General features: G+C 32.5%; 1 protein-coding gene and 1 long non-coding RNA gene across 2 annotated transcripts in view; one reads left to right on the top strand and one right to left on the bottom strand.

Annotated features, from left to right (window-relative positions):
• LOC143082875 (uncharacterized) overlaps positions 1–25,250 on the top strand; it is a 31,518-nt gene extending 6,268 nt beyond the window's left edge. The window contains exons 5-13 of the mRNA XM_076258847.1: positions 431–610; positions 1,070–1,184; positions 1,988–2,177; positions 3,566–3,748; positions 14,056–14,195; positions 14,644–14,747; positions 15,290–15,441; positions 16,858–17,170; positions 17,825–25,250. Of these exons, the coding sequence (XP_076114962.1) occupies positions 431–610; positions 1,070–1,184; positions 1,988–2,177; positions 3,566–3,748; positions 14,056–14,195; positions 14,644–14,747; positions 15,290–15,441; positions 16,858–17,170; positions 17,825–18,020 (1,573 nt within the window). The 3' untranslated portion in view covers positions 18,021–25,250. The remainder of the gene's footprint in view (positions 1–430; positions 611–1,069; positions 1,185–1,987; positions 2,178–3,565; positions 3,749–14,055; positions 14,196–14,643; positions 14,748–15,289; positions 15,442–16,857; positions 17,171–17,824) is intronic.
• Positions 11,638–12,998, bottom strand: LOC143082877 (uncharacterized). The gene is made up of 3 exons (XR_012980492.1): positions 12,787–12,998; positions 12,263–12,359; positions 11,638–11,715 (listed from the first exon to the last, which is right to left on the bottom strand). It is a non-coding gene; the product is annotated as an uncharacterized LOC143082877 (long non-coding RNA).
• Positions 25,251–26,663: the final 1,413 nt, after the last annotated feature.

Raw genomic sequence — 26,663 nt, 5'->3', positions numbered from 1 at the left:
TCACCGTACAGCATTCAACAATGAGCAAAGCCCATACCGCATTGTCAGCTATAAAGGGCCAAAATAACAAATGTACAAAATTCCAAACAAGAACTCTTAGGGCCTAATTTATGTACAAAAACATGCACCAAAAAAAGTCATATGTTTTAGAATTTTTTCTACAGATTTATAATATTGTGACATATTCCTATATTTTACTGTATATTGAGGTATTTTTCATGTTTTAGTTTACCATTTCATGCTTACGAGGTTATATAAAATAGCACCTTTAAATTGATACTAGTTACTTTTTTTTTCAAACACTTTCAAAGATGACAGAAAATTACAGTAAATAATATTTGTATTAATCTGTCTATGGACATTTTTGAATGAATTAATAACGTCAAAAGTCCAACTATTTTATTTATAATTTATACTATTTGTATTCCAGGGACTTAGGATCTTCATTACGGACAATACAGATAATATGGATGTCTAGATGTGGACTGTTAGAATTAGACGGAATTTCCTCCATGATCAGTTTAACTGAAGTATATTTATCATATAATGAGATATCTGATATCAGTCCAATAAGCATGCTAGATAATTTACAGATATTAGATTTAGAAGGGTAGGTGATATTGTAGAGATATATATTTATAAGATATTTAATAGGAACAAATCTATTTACTTATAGAAAGTATCCCTTTTATATAATACTGCACTGGTATGTTGATAACTGAACTTTTTTACTAAAAATATTTTTATCTTATAATAAAATTTTCAAAATTTTTAATTCTATTTTGAATATTTACAAGACTCTTATTTTGATAAAAATTAGAGAATTTTTCCACATAAACATGATAATATCTTTGTATTGACAAAAGATGTACTCAGACTACTAGGGAGTTTCTCGCTACATTGAAGACCCATTGGTGGCCTTCGGCTGTTGTCTGCTCTATGGTCGGGTTGTTGTCACTTTGACACATTCCCCATTTCCTTTCTCAACTTTACTAAATATTTTTTTAGTAAGAAATATTTTTTATCTGTTAAAAACTTTATATAAGAAGTATTACTTATTACTTTGCAGAAATAATGTAGAAGATATATCCCAGGTACAGTTTTTAGGAATGTGTACACAGCTGAACAGACTGACACTAGAGAGTAATCCTGTGTGTGTAACACCTTCTCCAGATAGTGAGCAGGTAAGTCTTGTGGTAAATGTTCTAGACAAATAGAACTTAAAGTTGAAAGTAAAAATGTATTTCCCGTTAACCAACTTATTTGCACTGTTTCTTTATCTTGAGCTTAGTCCTATTTAATTGACTTTGCAGCAGTTTATTTTCCCTGTTTTTATTTATCTTCTTGTATTTGTATAAGGAGAGATCCAAGGTTTACATACTACCAATGATTATTTTGCAACTTGTGAAAGTCTCAAAAATAATTGGCCTGGTAATACATGTAGCTATGAAAGAAACACAAAACAATTATAAATATTGCTATTGCAATCAAAGTAAAAGTCGATAAAATAGTGAAAAAAATGAACATTTTAAATGCTTTTAAGATTTACCGAAGATGCGTAATGATATTACTGAAAACAACATTAAAAAGGGAGCTTTAATCCAGCTGTTCAAAAATTAAATGTTCATTATATTTGGAGTGCTCACCAAAATCTGGCAAAAGTAGAAAAGGTTCATTTGTTCGAAAATATTTGTAAACTGAGTATTTTGGAATTGACATTTAATTTGCCAGCACATTTCTGTAAGCCAGAGTAAAATTCCTAGTAACATGAATGAAAGATATACCTATCTAAAAGCTAGTTTCATTAAATCAATAACTATATCATACATGTCTTCAGTTATGTGAGCAAAAATTTTAACCATCATATTTTTGTTAAATTATACAAAGTTATAGATATACAAGAGAGTAAAATAGTTGTCAATAGTATTACTTATTTTTTTTAGAGTTATCTCCCATTGTACTCTATATTCATTATTTTATGTTTTAGGAGGATTATGACTATAGACAAGCAGTGAAGAAAGTTGTACCTCAGTTATGTTACTTAGATGATGAGGTGCTAACTCTAGAGGCATCACCAACAAAGAAAACAAATGTGTTTGATGCTGACTGGGCTTATCTGGAGGAGTTACAGAATGATCTCAATCTGAAAGATGATTCAGATGACAATGAATCTTCTGGTCAGTGATTGTGTAGTATTGTATTTACTATGAGACTCTATAATACTAAAATAAGGAGGTCCAATTGTTCAGCCGTCATGGGATAAAAACGGCAAATCAAAGAATTCAACTTTATATATAGCTAATATAGGACAATGGTGTTGATTAAAAATTATACCACTCCAGACCCTTTTGTTTTCCACATAATTAATATTGCCAATAATTAACAAGTTCTGGGTCGAATCAGATACCGATACCAATAGTATATTCACCTGTTACCTATTACCTAATCTGTACGTTCCACATCTGACAGGCGTACCGTACCACCAAACCGTGTATTTAGGATTTTGCTATATACACAGATCATATTTACAGGGTTGACACTACTAAATTCAATCATTGTCACATTGTTCCCGATTGCAGTATTTTAATCAGTATGATTTCTAAGATGACAATACAAATATTGAAATACAAAAAATCTTGACTTAAAATAAGGCGTATAGGTACAGTTTTCAATTTGTAAGCCAGAATGACATAAAACAGCGAATCAAAGAATTCAATTTTATTTATAACTAAATATAGGACAATGCTGCTGATTAAAAAATACTCCTTTCCCCCAAATAATCAATAATACCAATAATTGATAAGTTCCGGGAAGACGGGTTCAAACAGAAATATTTTGAAAGCAGAGAAAACTGTACATCTTATAATCGGCATTACTTTATCAGATGACAATACCAATACCAAAATAAGGCTTACGCATAGTTATATACTTTAAATCCGCCTTATCACAGGTGTGTTCTAGTGAATATGAAGCTAATAGGGAAATTATTTTGACAATATTAAGATGTTTATAAGATATTTATGTAACGTATGTACTTCACAAATTGACGATTTGAAAAGAAAATTTAGATAGACTGTACAGAGAAAGAAAAATAAAGTAATATAAATTTGAAAGTAAAAGTTTACAGATGCATCTTTGATATATAAATGTTACTTATAACTGAACTTAATCATTGTTAATTGTAAACACATATTTTAAATTACCACACAAGTAATGTTTGTTTTTTATGTCCTATTTATTATGCCCCATTTATGGACATTATGTTTTCTGGTCTGTGCGTCTGTTTGTTCATCTGTCCTTTAGCTCGTTCGTCTGTCCCACTTCAGGTAAAGTTTTTGATGAAGTTGAAGTCCAATCAACTTGAAACTTAGTACACATTTTCCCTATGATATGATTTTTCTAATTTTAATGCCAAATTAGAGATTTTCCCCCATTTTCACGGTCCACTGAACATAGAAAATGATAGTTTGGATGGGGCATCCGTGTACTGTGTTCTTCGTTTCAAATACAAGGTATAACTGTTAACATTTGATGGTTGTGTGAAATTCAATTATTTGCTTTGCAGGACCTCCAAGTCGACCTGGTAGTGCTTCTCTTCGACCTACAACTGGTTACAGACCTGGAACTGTATTACGTCCAGGAACAGGGTTCAGACCTGCTACTGGCTCAAGACGTCCAGCTACAACTATTGGAGCAAGGGCAGCAACAGCTAGACCTAATTCCTCAGGAAACAGACCAAATACAGATGGTAAAAATTCTATGCACAAGAAAGCTGGATATCATTTATGATTTCTTCATATTGTTTTTCTTTTATTTCCATTTTAATAGGACTTAAATGCAGACTGTAATTTCAGTTACATGCCCTAGTAACTAAAAATAATAATGTGTTGACATGCATATGCTTTGAAATGATATAAAGCACAACAAAGATTTCCCACAGGAAAACTATTTTTAACATTGTTTGTGGAAGGTTTAATATTAAGGCAAAATATTCACAAAATTAGCAAATTTTTTACTGAAGAATTCTTTAAAATCTACCTTATATTATGATGTCACTTTTATGATGTAGTAGGTGGTTTTCTATGCTAAAGAGTAACACCAACAAGAGCTTAGGGTTCTGATGCTTTATTGTACCAGTATATAAATAACCAGTCTGAAATAGCAATACAACATATAAATAACAAGCTATTTCATATAACATAAATATATATACTTTACGAATATCACAGGTTATATAATACAGAAATATAATAAATAATACCCTTAACTGTTATTAACTATGTAGCAAGTGTAATGTATTGCAAGTAGAAAATGTTCAATGTTTACATTCAAGAAATTGACATCGGGTGTCACGTGTACTTTTACTATTGCTTGACCTTTGATGATACACTAAATCGGATTGTGATATATGTAATTGATGTGTATCTGTGTATTTGTATTCAATACTGGTTTACCTCACAAACGGTATATAATAAATGTTACATCTACATTTATTAATAATGACTTCATTAAAATATATAATACGTATAATAATTAACTACATAATATCATACAACAATCATAAAGTTGCAAATATAATAATCATAAAGACTTATGATGTCAATATTATCGATTCGTTAAAAGCTCCAAATTAACGGGAGGTAAGTCATGTTTACAATACAATATAAACAATACTAAACTATAAATAAATATACTCTTACCACTTGTGGAGTGAGTTGTACTGATACGGTTAACGGCACATCATATTTATAAACATCACACAATCATGTGCTCTACATAATTACATAACATGGAGTCCTGAAACCAAAATACAAACATAAATACTTGGACTCTTAATTATAAGAATATACAATGTACCAAATATTCTTTACTCATTCATATTTGTACTTGATAAAAACTATTTACTACAAAACTATTACTTTATATAAATGGAAACACTTTTCTGTCTTTCACTTAATAAGCCGTCATTTATAAAATATAGACTATTCATGACAATAATCAAATAGTAATGTACGCAAATTAACAATACAATTCTACCGTGGCAAATAAACCGTAGATTATAAAATCATATACTTCTAGCTTAATAAAATACTATCATGTACATCTCGTGTACTTGTGTTACATACATGCGATATGAGGAGAACGTTACAAAGCAAAATAGAAACTTTACTAAAATATCATTTACGTGAAAAATATAAATAATGTTAATAAAGAAGTAACTTACAGTATTCTATAATAATGTTGTCCAAAATATATAAGGTTTACAGGTAAACTATGTGGTCAAGATAAACAGACATAAATTCAATGGACTGTCATGGCTATCGTCCCGTGGAAATGTACAGGTACAAAACAAAGGAAATTAAACTTGACCGCGAAAATATTAACAGCCAATCAAATACAATGATTCAAGTAAATCCCTAATGAATATTCATAGAAAATAACGTGAATATTACTATACATAAAAATAAGGTTTGCAAGTAATAATTTAAACTGAATATACAATATTCAAAATATGTAATTAAGCTTTATAATAAATATAGTAATTAAATAGATGATTTTTACAATATATAAAATGATCATAAAAATCACTCTGCTACATTCTCCCCGCTGTAGGAAAATGACTTCCACGTCATTCCGGTCTGTTTCCCCCTTCACTGAAGGTTGACGTCCTCGGCAAGCCATTAACCAGTTCGCATGATGTCGAGGATGGTTCTTGACAACTCCATCTCTAAACCTTTAAATCTTCCTTTTCTTGCTTCAGACTCCAACCAGTGAATCCTCATTAACCAATCCGGCTGTTGGATAGTAGTAGCCTGCTTGGATACAACATAGTCATCCAGGTATTTCGGTGGTTTCCTTTCTCTCTGAGGTCTAGTTGCTACTGGTGGGTCTCGTGGTGGTGTCGGTAGTATCCGTCTCCTTCGTTGTTGTTCCGGAGCTATGGTGGGTTCGTCTGCCTCTTTTAGTGACAAGTCTGTTGGCGCACTCTCATCTTGATCAATAGAAGTGTTCTCTTCAGTAGTCTGAGCAGTCGCTTCTTCATGTTCCTCATCACTCACAGGGTTTGGTTCTGCAGCGCTTATAATGTCTACAGGAAGAGCGTCCCCTCCTAAACCAGTTCCCTGCTGATCACTACCCTCAGCTCCAGCATGGCCGTCACCAGTGAAACCAAGAGTTCCTTCTTCTTGTAGGTCCACAACTGGTACATCACTGTTAGTGTTGTCCTGTGTATCCTGATCAAGTATATAATATCCATACTCCTGCTCCGACTCCTCATCTGATACTTCATCAGTGGTCCTGTTCTCACTGTTCCCTTCAGATTTCGTCGGTTCCTCGGGCTGCTTCTTTCTTCTTTGCCTGGGCGCAGGACGTTTCTTTTCTTTATCTGTATCTCTAACAGTTGGCAGATCTCCAATAGGCAAGAAAAGATTCCTATGTAAAGTCCTCTTTCTTCCTTCTTTATTCTCTTTCTGAACCACGTACACTGGTATTCCACAATTAGGCTGACTAATTATACGGTACGGGTCATCTTCCCACCTATCTGCTAACTTGTGCTTTCCATCAAAAGCTAGAGTCTTGACTAAAACTCTATCTCCCGGTTTCAGCACAGCTCCTTTTACTTTCTGGTCGTAGTGTGTCTTCTGTCGTTTCTGGGCAGCAAAGATGTTTCTTGTTGCTGTGTCATATGCCTTACGAAGTCTTTCTTGCATTTCTTCTGCATACTTAGTTGTAGTTATAGGTTCAGCTTCATCTCCAATTCCAAAAGCGATGTCTATAGGTAGCTTTGGTTGTCTTCCGAACATCAGGAAGTATGGAGAGAATCCAGTTGATGTTTGACGAGTGCAATTGTAAGCATGGACAAGACCAGCAACATGCGACTTCCAATCTTTCTTCTGGACGTTCTCTAATGTTCCAAGCATACCAAGTAATGTCCTGTTGAAACGCTCGGTGATGCCATTACCCATTGGATGATACGGTGTTGTTCTTGACTTAGTCATACCAGTGATGTTGCATAATTCCTTAATTATTTTGGATCCAAAGTTGGCACCTTGATCGGAGTGAATTCTTTCTGGCAAACCATAGTGGACGACAAAGTTGTTGAAGAATGCGTCTGCAGTTGTTTTTGCTGTCTGGTTTCTTGTTGGTATTGCCAATGCATATCGAGTGAAGTGGTCTGTTATAACTAGTATGTTCTCAAATCCACCTGTAGATCTTTCAAGTGAGAGATAGTCCATACATACTAACTCTAGAGGTTGTGTCGTCTCGATGCTAATGAGAGGTGCTCTTTGACTTGCAGGTTGCTTTCGTCGAATACATCTGTCGCAGTTCGATATCCAGTTGTCAACATCTCGATTCATTCCAAACCAAACAAAACGATCTCTAACCAATGATACTGTTTTGTCTCTGCCTTGATGTCCAATCTCATCATGTAATGCTGTTAATAGTTTGGAAATGCAGACTTCAGGTAATACCAGTTGTTTATGTTGTTCCCCATTATCGTGTATAATACGGTAGAGTACACCATCAACCATTTTCAATTTGTAGTAGTTGTTCAAAAACCAAGTGTTCCATGGTGAACGTTCTAACTGTTCTTTTCGTGGCTTGCGATGTTCATCAACCCAATATATCCAATCTTTCAGGTAAGAATCTTGCTTCTGTTCCATCTTGATGTTGACTAGGTGTTGTGATGGTAAGTATAGATCATCAGTGGCTTTAGGTGTTGTCATCGATAACGTCTGAACATATGGTTGTGCATGCTGTAACTGACAAATGGCTTTCACCGAATCTGTACTAATGTTGGAGGTGTTGGTACGACCAAGCAGTTCTGGAAGTCTGGAAAGTGCATCTGCATCAGCGTTGTTGACACCAGGTCGGTAGACGATGTTAAAGTTGTATGATGACAAACTTGCTATCTAACGATGTCCAGTGGCATCAAGCTTCGCTGTTGTTAAAACGTAGGTAAGTGGGTTGTTGTCTGTAACCACGGTAAATGTGTTGCCATAAAGGTAATCATGAAACTTCTTTGTTACTGACCATTTCAGAGCAAGGAATTCTAATTTATGGACTGGATAGTTCCTCTCAGTCTTGCTAAGTCCTCTGCTGGCATAGGCTATGGCTCTTTTCTTTCCTTCTTGTGTTTGGTACAGTATTGCTCCAAGACCAAGCATAGATGCGTCTGTATGTAATTCAAAAGGTTCCTTGTAACGTGGATAACCAAGAACTGGTGGCATCGCTAGTTGACTTTTGAGCTTCTGGAAGGCATCTTCTTGTGGCTTGTCCCAAACCCATGATGTTACTGTTGGCTTCTTAAGTTTTCGCTTACTGGACTTCTTTGGTGCAGGCATCAAGTCTGTGAGCGGTCTTGCTATCTTAGAGAAGTCTTTGACAAACTTGCGGTAATAGCCGACAAAACCAAGGAAGCGACGTACCTCTTCTGGCGTTGTGGGTCGAGGCCAGTTGATTACTTTCTCAAGTTTATCTGGATCGGGTGAAATACCATCTTTAGAGACTATGTGGCCGATGTACTTGACTTTGTCTTTGAAGAATGCACATTTCTTGGGCGAAAGTTTCAAGTTGTGTTCTCTAAGTCGTTGTAGTACCATCTGTAACCTTTCAAGATGTTCTTCGTACGTCTCCGAAAAGATGATCAAGTCGTCAAGGTATATTAAGCATATATCTAGGTGAAGATCTCCAAGTATCTGTTCCATGAGACGTTGGTAAGTTGCTGGACTGTTTACGAGGCCAAACGGAAGTCTGTTAAATTCATAGAAACCAAGAGGGCCGACTGTAAATGCTGTTCTAGCCTTGTGTGTCTCTTCTACTTCTACTTGGTGATAACCACTCTTCATGTCCATTACTGTATAGTAGTTGTTTCCTCCTAATGCGTCAAGGATTTCTTCGTTTCTAGGAAGAGCATATGAGTCTTTAATCGTCAGCTGGTTCAGTTGTCTATAATCTACACACATTCTGAGCTTGTTGTCTTTCTACCTAACCAATACAACATTCGATGACCAAGGCGAATGTGAACGACGAATGATCCCAGCAGTAAGAAGTTGTTGAAGGTGAGTTCTAACTTCGTCGAATAAGGCAGGTGGAATACGCCGGTGTCGTTGTTTGAATGGTGTTTCATCTATCAGTTCTATCTTATGCTGTACGGCGGTGATGTGGCTTATATCAGTATCTGAAGTGCTGAATACATCTCTGAATTGATAAAGTAGTTCTCTGGCTTTACGTAGTTGATCATCAGTAAGTGTATCTAGAAATGTAGATTCATTCCATGCATCTTGTTCGTAGGTGTCTGGTACATCAATGTCGGTGACTGAAACAGGTTGAAGTTCGCAAAGGATGGCATTTGGCGAAACGGTCACTGTTCTGGTAGTTACATTGCTGATGTGTACTGGTATGATGCTGTTGTTTCTATACTGATATGATACTAGTGTTGGAGCTATATCTAAGTCTGATGGTATTGCTGCTCTATCAGTTGACTGTAGGAGTCCACAAACTGGATGGTATGGTAGTTCATGGTCCATGTATCCCTGTAGAACGACATATTTGTTAAGTGGTATACGGATTGTCTTTCCTTCAGCACTCTTTATGATGGCAAGTCTGTTGCATCTCTTCTGCAGTTCTTTATCTCTAAGAAGCAAACATCTAAATGTGATATACCAAGGTGTTTGTAAATCTGCTGTTTGTAGAAAGCGTGATCCATATCGTTGCTTTACATCAGTCATAGCTGCTGTCAAAACGTTGGTTCCCAGTAGAAGTGGTACAAGCTGGTTGTAGGTACTGTCTGGAACGACTAGCAGTAAGCATTGCTGAGGATCTGCTGATGTAGATGTACCTGGTAACTGTAAATCTGCTGAGATGTAACCAAGATATGGCATGTTCTGACCATCTGCACACTCGATGTGAAGTATCTGGTTGAGTGTCTGTATAGGACTGTCAGCAAGGTACTGCCGATGGAATGACTGACTAACTGTGCTAACTGTAGAACCAGTATCTAGTAGGGCTGAGGCTTGAAGTCCATTGATGACTACTGTGACTTCATTAGGGCTACCAAGTAATCCTTCTGTATTACCTATTGACTGTCGTTGTTGGTATATCTTAGCTTCAGTGTTCATCTGCTGAAAGTTACAAGCTTTTCTAGTGTGATCCAATCTAACACAGCAGGCAAAGGCATAGTGGCCTGGTTGTCCACATCTGTAGCATATAACAGGTTCTCTGGATGGTTGAGATACATAATTCGGAGTAGGAGCAGGTTGGTATTCAGCTTCTATCTGGTCCCAGTATGGACGTTGTCTGTTGCGTCTTCGGTGACGACGACGTTTTCTGAGTGGTGGATAGTACTGTGGATTATAAGTGTCGTAAGTGTTGTAGGGTTGGTCATACATGGCGTTGTAACATGGCTCATTCGGTTGGTCATACATGGCTAACGGTGTAGACTAGTGTAAACATTCAATTCATTTACCCTAATTCAAGTTCAATAATAATGCAAAAATTTAATAAGTGTCAACACCACCACACTAAATGATCAAATGGAAATTTTTAATCAATATTAAAAAATAATCAACAAGGTCTATCTACAATCTCAAAATCTAGATACTATCTAACTCGGTGAATGTCTAATATGTAAATAATATGATAATAAATTTTAATTCATATCAACTTAAGTACCAAGTCACTAAACAAAGTACATTTATAAAACGATATATACTATGTATCTAATATAAACTAGCAATGCTACACATAAAACATAATGTGTGTTATAATTGCTAAGTTCAACTGAGCATTGACCTATACCATGTGGGTTATAGTTCAATGTAAGTACAATACACTACAACTGTATACCGAAAAATAAATTTAAAATATAAAAGTGTATGCTATATACTATTTAGCTATGCTACTGTAATCTACAAAGTATGTTTATCACTATCAGCAATACATGTACACCACAAAGGAACGCCTATATAAACTAAGTGTACATGTCCACTGACAGACTAAGTTCGTATCCAAGTAAGCCTCGGAAAAAAAAATTAAAAAAAATTTTTTTTTAATGTATAAATGTTAAAGTATGAAAAGGTCAAAATGTAGGACGTCAAAAAAAAAATTTCAAGTCCAAAAAGTGAATGCAAAATTTCAAAATGAAATAAATTCTAAATGTGTAAATGTTTCAAGTGTATGCTAAGTTTCAATGTATCAAAGTGGTATACAGTATATAATGTAAATAAATAAATCCTACCTTAAACTAGAAAACTATTCCAATAATTACACTGTTCCACAAAAGTATAATTAAATCACAATATTTCACAATGTAGAATAATAAAAGTTCAGTTTTCCAAAAGTGAAAAACAAAAAGTCAAGTTACTATAAGTAACATCCGGTACAATAATGTCATCCGGTAAACTGTAAACAAACGCACGTGGACGATGATCACATGGGTCGGAATGTTAGTAAACATAAGCATGTGATAAAGTTCATCACATGGTACCATAACGGAAGTAAACAAACACACATGGTCACTGTATACATGGACTCGAGACATCTAATGGTGGTCACTGACATCACATCTGGATCTCCACAAAAACTGGTGTGTTCCATCAACCCAACGAAATGTGGGCGCCATTTGTAGTAAGTGGTTTTTCTATGCGTTAGGAATAACACCAACAAGAGCTTAGGGTTCTGATGCTTTATTGTACCAGTATATAAATAACAAGTCTGAAATAGCAATACAACATATAAATAACAAGCTATTTCATATAACATAAATATATATACTTTACGAATATCACAGGTTATATAATACAGAAATATAATAAATAATACCCTTAACTGTTATTAACTATGTAGCAAGTGTAATGTATTGCAAGTAGAAAATGTTCAATGTTTACATTCAAGAAATTGACATCGGGTGTCACGTGTACTTTTACTATTCCTTGACCTTTGATGATACACTAAATCGGATTGTGATATATGTAATTGATGTGTATCTGTGTATTTGTATTCAATACTGGTTTACCTAACAAACGGTATATAATAAATGTTACATCTACATTTATTAATAATGACTTCATTAAAATATATAATACGTATAATAATTAACTACATAATATCATACAACAATCATAAAGTTGCAAATATAATAATCATAAAGACTTATGATGTCAATATTATCGATTCGTTAAAAGCTCCAAATTAACGGGAGGTAAGTCATGTTTACAATACAATATAAACAATACTAAACTATAAATAAATATACTCTTACCACTTGTGGAGTGAGTTGTACTGATACGGTTAACGGCACATCATATTTATAAACATCACACAATCATGTGCTCTACATAATTACATAACATGGAGTCCTGAAACCAAAATACAAACATAAATACTCGGACTCTTAATTATAAAAATATACAATGTACCAAATATTCTTTACTCATTCATATTTGTACTTGATAAAAACTATTTACTACAAAACTATTACTTTATATAAATGGAAACACTTTTCCGTCTTTCACTTAATAAGCCGTCATTTATAAAATATAGACTATTCATGACAATAATCAAATAGTAATGTACGCAAATTAACAATACAATTCTACCGTGGCAAATAAACAGTAGATTATAAAATCATATACTTCTAGCTTAATAAAATACTATCATGTACATCTCGTGTACTTGTGTTACATACATGCGATATGAGGAGAACGTTACAAAGCAAAATAGAAACTTTACTAAAATATCATTTACGTGAAAAATATAAATAATGTTAATAAAGAAGTAACTTACAGTATTCTATAATAATGTTGTCCAAAATATATAAGGTTTACAGGTAAACTATGTGGTCAAGATAAACAGACATAAATTCAATGGACTGTCATGGCTATCGTCCCGTGGAAATGTACAGGTACAAAACAAAGGAAATTAAACTTGACCGCGAAAATATTAACAGCCAATCAAATACAATGATTCAAGTAAATCCCTAATGAATATTCATAGAAAATAACATGAATATTACTATACATAAAAATAAGGTTTGCAAGTAATAATTTAAACTGAATATACAATATTCAAAATATGTAATTAAGCTTTATAATAAATATAGTAATTAAATGGATGATTTTTACAATATATAAAATGATCATAAAAATCACTCTGCTACATGACGTCTGTCATATTTTATCATCAAGGAAAGGCTAAAAAGTACTCTTTAATGACGTCCTTCATATTTTTCTTCCTTAGATTTACAGGGCGAAATGAGTCTCAAAAAAGAAACTTTACCTTTAGTTTATTTATCATCCTCACACATGTATTGCCAATACCTAGCTGTTTGTCAAATCGAATGATTATAAGGCCTTGGAAATTTAAATAGGCTTGCTCTGGTTTTTGACCCTATTTTAATAGACTATTTTCATATTTCTGACTTTTGACTCGGAAGTTTTTTTTTTTTTAGCAAGGTAAAAGAGTAAAATCAAGCTTTAAATCAGTATAATTTTATGGGAAAATTAACTGCTTAATGTTTTCTTTACACAACAAAATCATCAGAAAACAGTAGACTTTCTCTTCAAATTACACCAATTATATGTTTGATTTTACTTATTTTGGTTGCTCTTACTTGACTGAGTAATAGGATGTCTTCCCGCAAAGGAAACATGTCGAAAAATCATAAAATCTATGTCAACAGTTGGTAATATGAAAACAGTCTATTGGTTTGCTTGACCCAGCATTTGTTAAATCTGATCTTCCTTGTATTTTTATATTTGGAAAAAAATTAAAACAGTATCAGGTTCACAGGATTTAGCAGTGTTTTTTTCACAATTTTTTTAATAATCACATTGATTAGATCTGACATTATAACCAGTACATTTATTATAAGTGATTAGAAATAATTGGTGCGCTAATTTCTGAATTTACAATATTATTTATCAAGCTTTTTTACCTTCATTCTAATATTTTATACTATTTATTTTCAGAAAAATGGATAAGCCTAAATGTTAATTTCTAACTACATCTATATGTATTTATTTTAATGATGTCTACTACTTACTTACATTTTAGGTACTGCTGTACTAACAGATGACTCTGTCAGTGATCTGACATTGGGTAAAGTTGTCTGTGGTAACCCATCCAAAGCTCTTATTGCAAGGAGGAAATATAACCAACCAAAGGAGGCTACCCAAGTTAAATTATTCCCACAAGTAAGCTATTAAATATTTTGTCGAGGAAAAACTTGCTGTCAGTTTTCTTTTAGTTTGTTTATTTGCGCTGGATGTGTAAATATATTGGATATGTGTTTGCAAAATGTCCAGGGCTTTGTTGATCATCTGATGAACACTGACTGTTTCCCAATACTTTTTCTAGGTAATAAAACTTAATTATCACTTTAATATTATCCAATTCCCTACAATTTGAATATTCCATAGATTCATAGATTTATTTTTTTTATCATTAAGGTTCAGTCAATTAATATGAAATACCTAGTTTAAAGATTTGTAAAAAAAAAAGATTATTCTTCCGATTAATGTTCTCAAAAGAAAAGTGCTGTATAACAATCTTATTTATGAATATTACAAATCATGAATATCACTTCTAGATAAAATATTTTGTCTTTAAGGTTTTTACTGTTATAAGAAAGATATTTTTCAGTATCAGCATACAACAGAACACACTTTTGATCTCCCTCCTGAAGATGAAAGAGACAGAGAAGAAATAACAAGTGAACTGATAGAATGGAAAAAACTTCATGAGAAGTATGTTAATTACTTGTATATATATTATATAGTTCTGAGTCTAGTATTAGAAATAAAAAAGGATTTTTCAAGTGAGGAAATCATTGTAGGTGCAAATATTTTAATTGTTTATCCTATCACTATACATTCTTTGGAAACAATTCAGAAATTTAACCTTAAAAAATACACAAACTAAATGATACCTCCATCATGTCCATGGGATTGGATGGTACCCTAGAACCATATTTTTCAGAGCAGCAACCTACATTGAACGTGAAAAGGTGAAAAGCTTAAAACTTGCAAACTATGTTATTGTAACTGTTTTAAATTTAAAATAAAAACATTTAAAAAAGCAGTGTACTCTCCTATATTAACCATTTAAGTACACAAGGGATGAAAATACTGTACGACAACAATTCTATTTTGAAATATCTTATAGGATAATCAGAAACTAATATGGATACAGAAATTGTAATGAATTTCTAAGATAAATCTCTATAATAGTGTGACCAGACAGAAAAGTTATTACTTAAATGACTAAATGTGTTATATGTTCTTAACAGGAGAATGGAGAAAATAAAAGAATCCCGGGTGCCACAAGTATTGGTTATTAACCATGATGAACATGACGATGCTATTAGTTTATCTGGCGATGAGGATGAAATCACTACAGATGAAGAATTAGATGATTTCATGGAAGGCATTACTAAGATAGGTACTGTAAAATACACACAGTTAAATAATCTTCTTGTTGACCTCCTTAAAAGTACTTTTTCAGAACTGATATCTTAGCATTCTTAGGATATCCTTACATAGATGATCATATTTCAAATGTCATTCTTCCATTCAAGTATCTCTTCCAATGATATATGATGTAGCTACATTTTCTATTGTTACATCTTGTTAGAAACAGTATTTATAAAGAAGATGTGATATGAATGTCAATGAGACGAACTATTCACAAGTCACTAAATGACACAGAATTTAACAACTACAGGTCACTGTACGGCCTTCAACAATGAGCACAGCCAGGTCCATACCGCATAGTCAGCTATCAAAAGTCCAACAGTGTGTTATAGATTTACGAGGGTTTTTTTGTCAACTTTATGCTTTGTTTGTGTTATCTGCACAACAAAAGGTTTTTTTCTGGTTGTCATCATCAGGTATGTTACCTTATTTCATATAGTGGAATAGTAGGGATATTTTATGGCCCACCTTTGATAGTAAAGGAACATTATAGTTTCTGTTAATTATTCATTCATTTGGCACAATGTTTAAGTTAAGTGTGAGTTGAAGTAGAGGGAATATTTACATGAGACTAATATTATAGTTTGATTTAAGTAAATTATGTGGTAAATTGGAGTGTTATCCGGATTTCAAAGTAAATGACCATGGATGAGTGACAGTCTGAAATTAGTAAATTGGAGTGTTAAAATCTTAGTTGAAGGTAGTTTACTGTAAAGTGGTAAAATTAACATGAAACATATTTCCCATAATCATGCTCGTTATGAATTAAACACTCTTAAATTCAGCCAAATAAATGTATTGACCCTAATTTTGTGGTTGAAAGGAAATTGACATGTATTTGCATTTGGGCTTACAGTATTGTGTTGATATATTTTCTGATTTTTCTTCTTAAAAAATATGAAGAACTACGAAGAAGGCAACCACACATGTACAATAAAAAGCAATTTTAATAAGTCATAATACCTCAGGTTAAATCTCTCTTTTAAAAATGTCATAACACTTTGCATTATCTCAAATGAGATCATTCTTCATACTGCTCAAGAGAAATACAACAAAAAGTTGTTGAAAGCTTAATTTTCATATACCTAACTTAGACATGTTGTAAAAAAAAGAAATATAATTAATTGAGCAGAAAATTCTACATGTTCTTTCAAATTTGAATTTATTTATACTGTAAATTCAGAAAATATTGCATGCATTTATTAATGCGATTTTGTCATTTAAGACTTAAATGCGATTTTAATTTTTACGATTTTGAGAAAAATCTTGTTTCATTGATATGAAATATTTCAAAATGCGAGTTCAAATTATTGCGTTTACAACTCTGTCGCATTTTTCGCAATAATTTCTTAATTTACAGTATATACATTTTTTAAACTTTCAGAACAAGCAAACCAAACTGTGTCAAATCCACGAAGAGTTGGAAGTGGTGGTGAAAGAAAACAAATATCTCCAAGACAACTTGAAGAATCATTAGAAATAGATAGACAGTTTTCTGATCCTACTATAAATCAACACCCACTGGAACCTCCTCAACCAATCCCTCCTATCAAATCATCTCAGATATCTCCTATGAGGGGATCAAGTCCTCCTGTCCTGGGTAGAATACCTTCTAGATCCAGCGTGCCATCTGGAGAAGGAAGACCAGTACATCCAGCAAGGACAAACCTTTCTTCCTTAGTAGGAAGCTCATTGAGGTACTTAAAATGTCCTAAAAATAAGCATATTGTTTAATATTTTGTATCCATCAGTAATGGTATTTCTAAACTGAACATACTTAGTTTCAACATCCTAGGACTTCTTTAACATTGTTTATATTTGAAGATTTATCCAATTTGTAAGAAAAATAGATGTGTCAATTTGATTTATTGGAAGAATCTATTTTAAGACAATAATGTATGGTGAAATTGTATTCCTACTATTTACATGTTACAACCAATATTTCTGTATCGCCACCATTTACATTTAAAAGCTAGTTCAAAAGGTAAAAATTCACAGGCAAACATGTCATTGTATTAATAAACATCATGTTGACTCCTACCAGGCAAATCTTTCTTAATTCTGCATGCAAAGGAGAGTAGCAGCAAATACAAATTTTAAAGTCTTTGGTTTGTCAAATGTTCAAATCACATGATTTACCACACAGGCTGGTATTTATAAAACTTTGAGGATAGACTGATTCAATATTATGATTTTCAACAACAACAATATATATGTACGTTGACCTATAATGGTTTACTTTACAAATTGTGACTTGGATGGAGAGTTGTCTCATTGGCAATCACATCACATCTTCTTATATCTATATAAAATTGTTTTTGTAATTTTTAATGAACGTTTCTTTTTTGCAGTCCTGCATTTGAGAACAGAAGACCTATAGGTGCTATAGACACTAGTAAACCAATGACACATTCACCACCAGTGATACCTTTACATAGGCCTGGTACAGCTAATGCTGTTTTACAACCGTCCTCAACACAACATAGAATACGTAGACAATTACCACAAGTTCCTGGTTTACCATCAAAACCACCATTACCAAGATAGAAATCAACATTGTTTTATAAAGTATTTCTAGTCTTTCAGTTCTTTAAGAAAAATTGTTAAAATCATGAATTTGCTTTGAGATCTTTGTTTTTCGCTTGAACAAAATGTATGTCTATGGACGTTGAATACAGCCAAGTGAATGGTCAAAGGAAGAATCAGGGTGTTTATTACTGTGATATATTGAAAATATATAAAAAATAATATAATAATACCAATATGTAACTGAAGTGGATGTTTCAGAGCCAAGATTTTACTGCTGATTAAGGATGATGTTGTGTTCACTAGAAAACGAAATCATGATCTTAACATTAAGTCAGCTATTGCTTAAACATTTTTTTTATGATATTCTCCATAAAAGGAGTAGGTTCAGTAAGACTCCTTTTTGGCCTCAAAATATAGCAGTTTTAGAAAATTGTGAAAATGTAATCGTTTAGATATTTATTGCAGAGGAGAATGCTTCTGCTACATAAATATGGGCTGTTTTTGACAAAACAATGCACATATATCGGGTACTAGCATCATTAAGTCATGCTAAATTACTGAAATCTTCACAATTGTAGCATTTTAGTTAAATTTTAGACGGTTTCCGTCTGAAATGAAAGTGGCCATTCATAATATTGAAATGTTAGTTGTATTTGATGATAATATATAATATATATAAAGGTTGAGGATGAACACGGATGCGGCCACTTTCATTTTTGACAAAAACCATCTGAAAAGTGACGATTTTTGGCATATTTGATAGATTTTTCATATTTAAGCTTGAATCGGGGCGTTTTAAATGACTTATTAAGTTAAAATCTTCCCTATTAATTAAATGAATCAATTGAAATAGACACTTAAGTGTTTAGAAAGTGTCTAAAATCTTTCGTTAGATGAACTTGAAAATTGAGGCCGAAATCGGCCCTTACCGGACCTACTCCTTTCATCATTTGAAAATGCTATATTTTCATGTACACTATTAAATTTTGCCAGTATTATGCCAGTTTCTATATGCTTAATTTCAAAATTAAAATGTCATTTTTCATATCCGATTTAAAATTTGCTTAGGTTGTTTTTATTTATGACAATTCATATATTCTTTGAATTTTCCTTCTTGCTATAGGTAACAAAGAAGTTTATTTAATTTATATCTTTTTTTTTTCTTTTTTTTTTGGAACAATTAATCATTGATTATGTTGATGATAAAGTATTTGTTATATCATTTTTTCAAATTAAGAAAAATATCTTTATATGTAATAGATATCAAGTATAGTTACCTCAGTAAATGTGTACAACATTCAATAAGATTAGAAAGTGAGTAATGTTATAAATTTCTGTATGATTTCAAAACCATGCTATTTTTGCTTATTTATGATTTATAGTGCTTTTTATTTTTGATAGATTTGTATGTGATACACTTTATGTAATTTTTTGTTATTTGGTTTTTGAATAAACTATTCTGAAACGATAAAAAAAGTATTTAAAAAGCTTGTTGACAAATTATGAGTTTGATTTGATTTCCACTTTGGTAAAGACATATTTTACATGTAAAAAAATATTACAAATGTATATTGTGTTTTGCTTATTCTGATTCTTTTACTGATACAAAATTTAAGCTACTTCCCTTTTTTTAGCTCACCTGGCCCGAAGGGCCAAGTGAGCTTTTCCCATCACTTTGCGTCCGTCGTCGTTAACTTTTACAAAAATCTTCTCCTCTAAAACTACTGGGCCAAATTACACCAAACTTGGCCACAATCATCATTGGGGTAACTAGTTTAAAAAATGTGTGGCGTGACCCGGCCAACCAACCAAGATGGCCGCCATGGCTAAAAATAGAACATAGGGGTAAAATGCAGTTTATGGGTTATAACTCAAAAACCAAAGCATTTAGAGCAAATCTGACATGGGGTAAAATTGTTTATCAGGTCAAGATCTATCTGCCCTGAAATTTTCAGATGAATCGGACAACCCGTTGTTGGGTTGCTGCCCCTGAATTGATAATTTTAAGGAAATTTTGCTGTTTTTGGTTGTTATCTTGAATATTATTATAGATAGAGATAAACTGTAAACAGCAATAATGTTCAGCAAAGTAAGATCTACAAATAAATCAACATGACCAAAATGGTCAGTTGACCACTTTAGGAGTTATTGCCCTTTTTAGTCCATTTTTAACCTTTTTTCGTAAATCTTAGTTATCTTTTACAAAAATCTTCTCCTCTGAAACTAATGGGACAAATTAATCCAAACTTGGCCACAATCATCATTGGAGTATCTAGTTTAAAAAATGTGTGGCGTGACCCGGCCAACCAACCAAGATGGCCGCCATGGCTAAAAATAGAACATAGGGGTAAAATGCAGTTTTTGGCTTATAACTCAAAAACCAAAGCATTTAGAGCAAATCTGTCACGGGGTAAAATTGTTCATCAGGTCAAGATCTATCTTCCCTGAAATTTTCAGGTGAATCGAACAACCCGTTGTTGGGTTGCTGCCCCTGAATTGATAATTTTAAGGAAATTTTGCTGTTTTTGGTTATTATCTTGAATATTATTATAGATAGAGATAAACTGTAAACAGCAATAATGTTCAGCAAAGTAAGATCTACAAATAAGTCAACATGACCAAAATGGTCAGTTGACCACTTTAGGAGTTATTGCCCTTTATAGTCCATTTTTAACCATTTTTCGTAAATCTTAGTAATCTTTTAGAAAAATCTTCTTCTCTGAAACTACTGGGCCAAATTTAACCAAACTTGGCCATAATCATCATTGGGGTATCTAGTTTAAAAAATGTGTCCAGTGACTCGGCCAACCAACCAAGATGGCCGCCATGGCTAAAAATAGAACATAGGGGTAAAATGCAGTTTTTGGCTTATAACTCAAAAACCAAAGCATTAAGAGCAAATCTGACAGGAAGTAAATTTGTTGATCAGGTCATGATATATCTGCCCTGGAATTTTCAGATGAATCGGATAATCGGTTGTTAGGTTGCTGCCCCTGAATTGGTAATTTTGAGGAAATTTTGCTGTTTTTTTTTTGTTATCTTGAAAATTATTATAGATAGAGATAAACTGTAAACAACAATAGTGTACAGCAAAGTAAGAACTAAAAATAAGTCACTATGACCAAAATAGTCAATTGATCCCCTAAGAGTTATTGCCCTTCATAGTCAATTTTTAACAATTTTCTTAAAATTTGAAGATTTTCAATAACATTTTCCACAGAAAGTACTGTTATAGGTAGTGATAATTGTAAGCAGCAAGAATGTTTAGTAAAGTAAGATCTACAAACACATCACCATCACCAAAACACAATTTTGTCAAGAATCCATCTGTGTCCATTGTTTAATATTCACAGACTAAGGTGAGCGACACAGGCTCTTTAGAGCCTCTAGTTTTACTTTACTGTTACAAAATATAAATGCTTTATAATACATGTAACATGAAACAATGTATAAAACATTTTTTAACATTCAAAAAGATTCACAAATACAAGTTACATTTATTTGTCCCATGTATCCATATAGCTTTCTAACTTACAGATCTTTTTCTTAACGTTGAGATTTAAAAACTTGATATTAGCATATTCTCATTTTACTTAAGATTTAAGGCCTTAAGTGTCTCTTTTTTGTAAAGGAAAATATTTATCTTGATAAAGCAATATTTTACTTGAGAAGAGATCAAAGCATTGTGGGTAACTTTGATTGTGATCTGTGAAAAATGATCCTGAAATATTATCCAATCAAGTTTAGAATGAAGTAAAAAAGGTTTGGGGATGGTCTTTATTTAGAATGGAGGCATCTATTGTCATTTCTGAATTCATTATGCGTTATTATGTTGCTATCTGCATTTTAATTATCTTAATTGGTTCTCTGCCCTAGATTAATGATTTTCTTGGTCTTGTTAAGTTCAAATTCCATCTCAATGTTGATAATGTATTCAAATTGAAAACTTTGACATAAAGGAGAGTTAATGCCCTTGAATAATTGAAAGTAAAAATGTGATTATTCATAAAAAAAATTCAAAGTACAAACTGTTATAGAATGCATTACTTACAATTAAACATGAAGTTTAGTTATCTTTGCACCATGAAAACTCAGCAGCTATTTGAATTTCTGTGAAAATTGTGTAGATATTTGGCAGAAAATATACAATGTATTTTGTTTTATATACTGTTAATTCAGAAATTAATTCATCCATTTATTATTGTAAATCCCTGAAAACTGACTAAAACATGAAATCTAATTAATGCATTTACAAAAATTTAATAAAGGAAAATCCAACTTATAATTTCAAACCAGACACAGCTTCATTTTTCGCATTTATAAACACATCCCAATAGTTATATTTACAGAAATTTTTCTGCTGGTAATCCCTGGTATATCAGGGGTAGATCTAGCCATTTTTTAAAAGGGACCATTCCCAACCAAGGAGAAGAGGGGTTCCAACTATATGTCCCCATTTAAATGCATTGATTGTCCAAGAAAAGGGGGAGTTCCAACCCCAGGAACCGTCCCCCTGGGTCCGCCACAGTGTATTGTACTTTGAAAATAAGAAATTCGTCAAAAGGTTACTTATGTGTGGTATGCGATAATGGATTAGAACAAATGGACTTGTTGACAAAATCCACTGATCACTGTCTGTGTCATGGACGTGCTCTTGTCACTCATGTATGTCACAACATGGAATTTTATGCACAATCATAATGTTTATGATATGGCCATAATTTGTTTTAAGTAGGCCTCTTTCCCCAAGTGGATGGTTTTTTTTATAGTTTTCTTCTTTGTTACCATTTTTAGCTCACCTGGCTTGAAGGGCCAAGTGAGCTTTTCTCATCACTTGGCATCCATCGTATGTCGTCCGTTGTTGTTAACTTTTTACATTTTGAACTTCTTCTAAAGAACCACTGAATGGAAGGGAACCAAACATGGCATGAATGTTCCTTATGAGGGGCTGACCAAGTGTTGTTACTTTGTAGCCGATCCATCATCCAAGATGGCCACCAGCGGGGGACTTAGTTTAACATAGGACCCTAAGGGAAATGCATACAAATGACTTCTTTTAGAGAACAGATGAATGGAATGAAACAAAACATAGCATGAATGTTCCTTATGAGGTGCTGACCAAGTGTTGTTACTTTGTAGCCGATCCATCATCCAAGATGGCCACCAGCGGGGGACTTAGTTTAACATAGGACCCTATGGGAAATGCATACAGAAGTCTTCTTCTAGAGAACCACTTAATGGAATGAACCAAACATAGCATGAATTTTCCTTATGAGGTGCTGACAAAGTGTTGGAACTTAGTAGCCGATCCATCATCCAAGATGGCTGCCAGCAGGGGGCTTAGTTTAACATAGGACCCTATGAGAAATACATACAAATATCTTCTTTTAGAAAACCACAGAATGGAATGCAATATTAATTAATTTTTTTTCTTTTTTTATATAATTTCAAAAACCCAGGTAGAGTCAGGTGAGCGATACAGGCTCTTGAGAGCCTCTAGTTCTCATCTGCAACAGTCAAACATTCTTTCATCAGTTTATCAACATTTAGTCTGATGTTTTTAACCATTAATAATTTTGTCAAACCTTATAAGAAATTAATTATTGGCAGAGAACCTGTTTATATATCTAAAGATTTCATATTTCATTAAATGTAAATATATAGTTCTTTCTGCTTGTCAAGTAAAGCAGTTTTCATATCTTTGTCACACTAACATGGTTGAATATTTTATACCTGAATATTTTCAACATTAATTGATTTGTATATAGTATGACAAAGGAGTTAAATTATAATCTGCTTAATGTCTACCAGAAATAGGATAAATGTATTGAAAGTACTGTACTGTTTTTAAATTAAAGCAATACCAAAACAAACATCTAATACCTTATACAAATGTTGTAATATAAAAACATAAACAAAACTCGGACGATTTTGAACTAAAAACTTTTTAAATATTTTTTGATATCATGTGTATAATATACCATGATTTGAAATTGTGTCACATTTCAATGTTTTGTTATGCATGGTGTATACAGGCAAATTCTATAGTATTTAAAAACTAAGTTAACTAGGAAACACAATGTAATCATGTTGCATGCATTTCAACATTTACACACTGTTTCTTGCTCCTACAGTATAATTACTTTTCAGGTGGTTTTTTTTTAAATTGTTTGCAGACAGCTTATGAAAGACAGCAATGTCAGAAGAAACTGGTCTGTTATATTCTAGATTCTTAACTTGCATTTACTGCATAATGTACATTTTTCGTTAAAAGTGGATAAAACTGTCAAACTTTCAATGGTATTGTTAGCTTGTTTAAGTGTGCAATGAAACTGCTGACCAATGTATTTTATTTTGTTTGTTGTGTTTTTGTTATAAATGATTAGTGGATATAAGATTTTATTATATTTTGTAAAATGGCATTGCCTTTAACATTCCATGTTCATGTTATACATGTACTTTGTTTTCTGTTTCACTTTGAGTGAAGTGCCATATTGTTTTTACATTAGAAAACAAGTTCTTGATTATTCTATACAGAACTTTATGTGAAAAAAAATCATTCAGCACTAATTTCACTACTTTTGTGAAATTTTGCTTCTGTTTCTGTTTTCTTGAAACTTGAATTATTGTTTGAATAAAAATCTTGCAGAAAGAAATTAATTTTCAAAAATGTAAATCCCTTATTGAATTATAACAATATATTTCTACTTGAGTTGTGTGCTTTTATTATATAAAATAATAGAAAAGAAGTGGATTTCAACTGTAAACATTTGTCATCTGGATCTGTATGTTATCAGATAAGTTTATCTTGAGAATTAACTGACAACACAAAAGTTAGCCTCTTAATAATGGTTAGTCTATGACATTTACTAATTATGAATTAATGAAAATCTGGTTTCAACATATTTACAAATACAATTTAAAATGCAATGAAAGTTTTCATCCTGACTATCATGAGCTGGAGAGCTTTCCCCTTTGCAAAAACAAAAAATAGAATACCATTTCGCTATCAAATTCTGCAAATCTAATGATATCCTGATGTTTAAAGGTTGCATTATATTTTTCAGATCCGTCCATTGTTTACATTCCGTCTTAGTTGACAGTTTCAGGTTAACGTATAAGATATTTATTTATTTATTTATTATAAGTGTGATGTCTTATTTACTCTGTACATGAGCATTATGTGCATTTCATTACATTATTTATTTAAGTAAAAGTGATGAAATAAAATAAAGTTTGAAACACTGATATGGTTTAATTTTTATTATTAAAGAGTATAATAAGGAAAGTGTTTTCTAAAGGAAATCAGTACCGGTTTAAAAAACAAAACACAACTTTAAATACTGTTCCATGTTGCTTCTAGTACAAAAGAAAGTGTACATACTTTTCTCAAGCAATCACTTGAAAAGCTTAATATATGTTAAGATATTAGGAGATGAATATACAAAATTAAAAAGTTAAAGATCATTAAAACATTCTTCAGTTGCAACTGCATTAAAGTTCCAAACAGGATCATGCAGATATAAAAACAAACTTGCCTTGTCAAAATCAATTTCTAATTTATGGCTGATTCTGATAAAGTTACCTGATTAGGTCCCTTTCCCTATTATCAGGGGCAACTATATGAGGTGTATGTAATATTCTAACATGACGTCCTTCAAAAACTTTTAGTACACACCTGTGGTTTGTTAGGGCTGTTCCCATTTTACTCCCAAATCATAAGTCTTTTTTATGAATGAGCTACCTGACGTCATAGAACAATGATGTCAGAATATAAGCATTTTACAGGAAAATACATGTCTGTGAAACCGAAAATTATCACAACAAGGAAACGTAAACAAAGATGCTAAAATGTGATATATTAGCCATTTTTGTATACATATACATACAAGTACAATAATCATTTAGATTCATCCAAACTTATCTAAATACATTGTATGTTATAGTAAATAGTTTATTAATTCAGTTTGCTCCATCATTTTACGTCAATTTAATAGTGTGTTTATTTATGGGAACGGCAAAAAATGCCATCTACTAGAGCGCTTCAATCCAAAACAATTGCCATATTTGTCTTATTAGAATCCATATAATTCATGGGGGCTTGAATATATCATGATTTTACCACGGGTTGTCCCTTAATACCGATATTTTACACCTCGCTATCGCTCAGGGTAAATATTTGTCACCCTATAAGTGAATCAATATAAAAGCCAAAATATGCAATCTTTAATGACCTGACATCAGTATCGTAACTATATTACTTCTAAATAAGTCTGTTTTGTTAGCTTTTTCGGTGAATGCCGACATTTTTGGGCTTTGTAAAGAATATTACCATAAAAAATGAATGTGAAATGCCTGAACGTATAAGATGTCTGCATGTTCATTTATATTTCTCTGATGTTAAGTTTTTTTGTGTTGCCTGCGATTAAAATGCTGGACATCGGGATTGAAATCTGTTAGGTGTAAGGTGGCTTCTACGGTGTCAGCTATTCGTATAAAGAATTATATTTCAGAAAATATAAGACCTGGATGCCTCAAACCTTGAATTATGATATATAGATTCCTTGAAATGTCTACATGTCTGTCAGGTATGGTTCACATAATCCTGACCTCATTTCATGGATAAGTGATCAAGTCTGTATCTAAGATGCATTTCGAATT

This window comes from Mytilus galloprovincialis, chromosome 7 (genome assembly GCF_965363235.1).
Source record: "Mytilus galloprovincialis chromosome 7, xbMytGall1.hap1.1, whole genome shotgun sequence".
In the NCBI taxonomy this organism is placed as follows: Eukaryota; Metazoa; Mollusca; class Bivalvia; order Mytilida; family Mytilidae; genus Mytilus; species Mytilus galloprovincialis.
The sequence above is the reverse complement of the archived record's forward strand: the minus strand, read 5'-3'. Positions and strand labels throughout refer to the sequence as shown.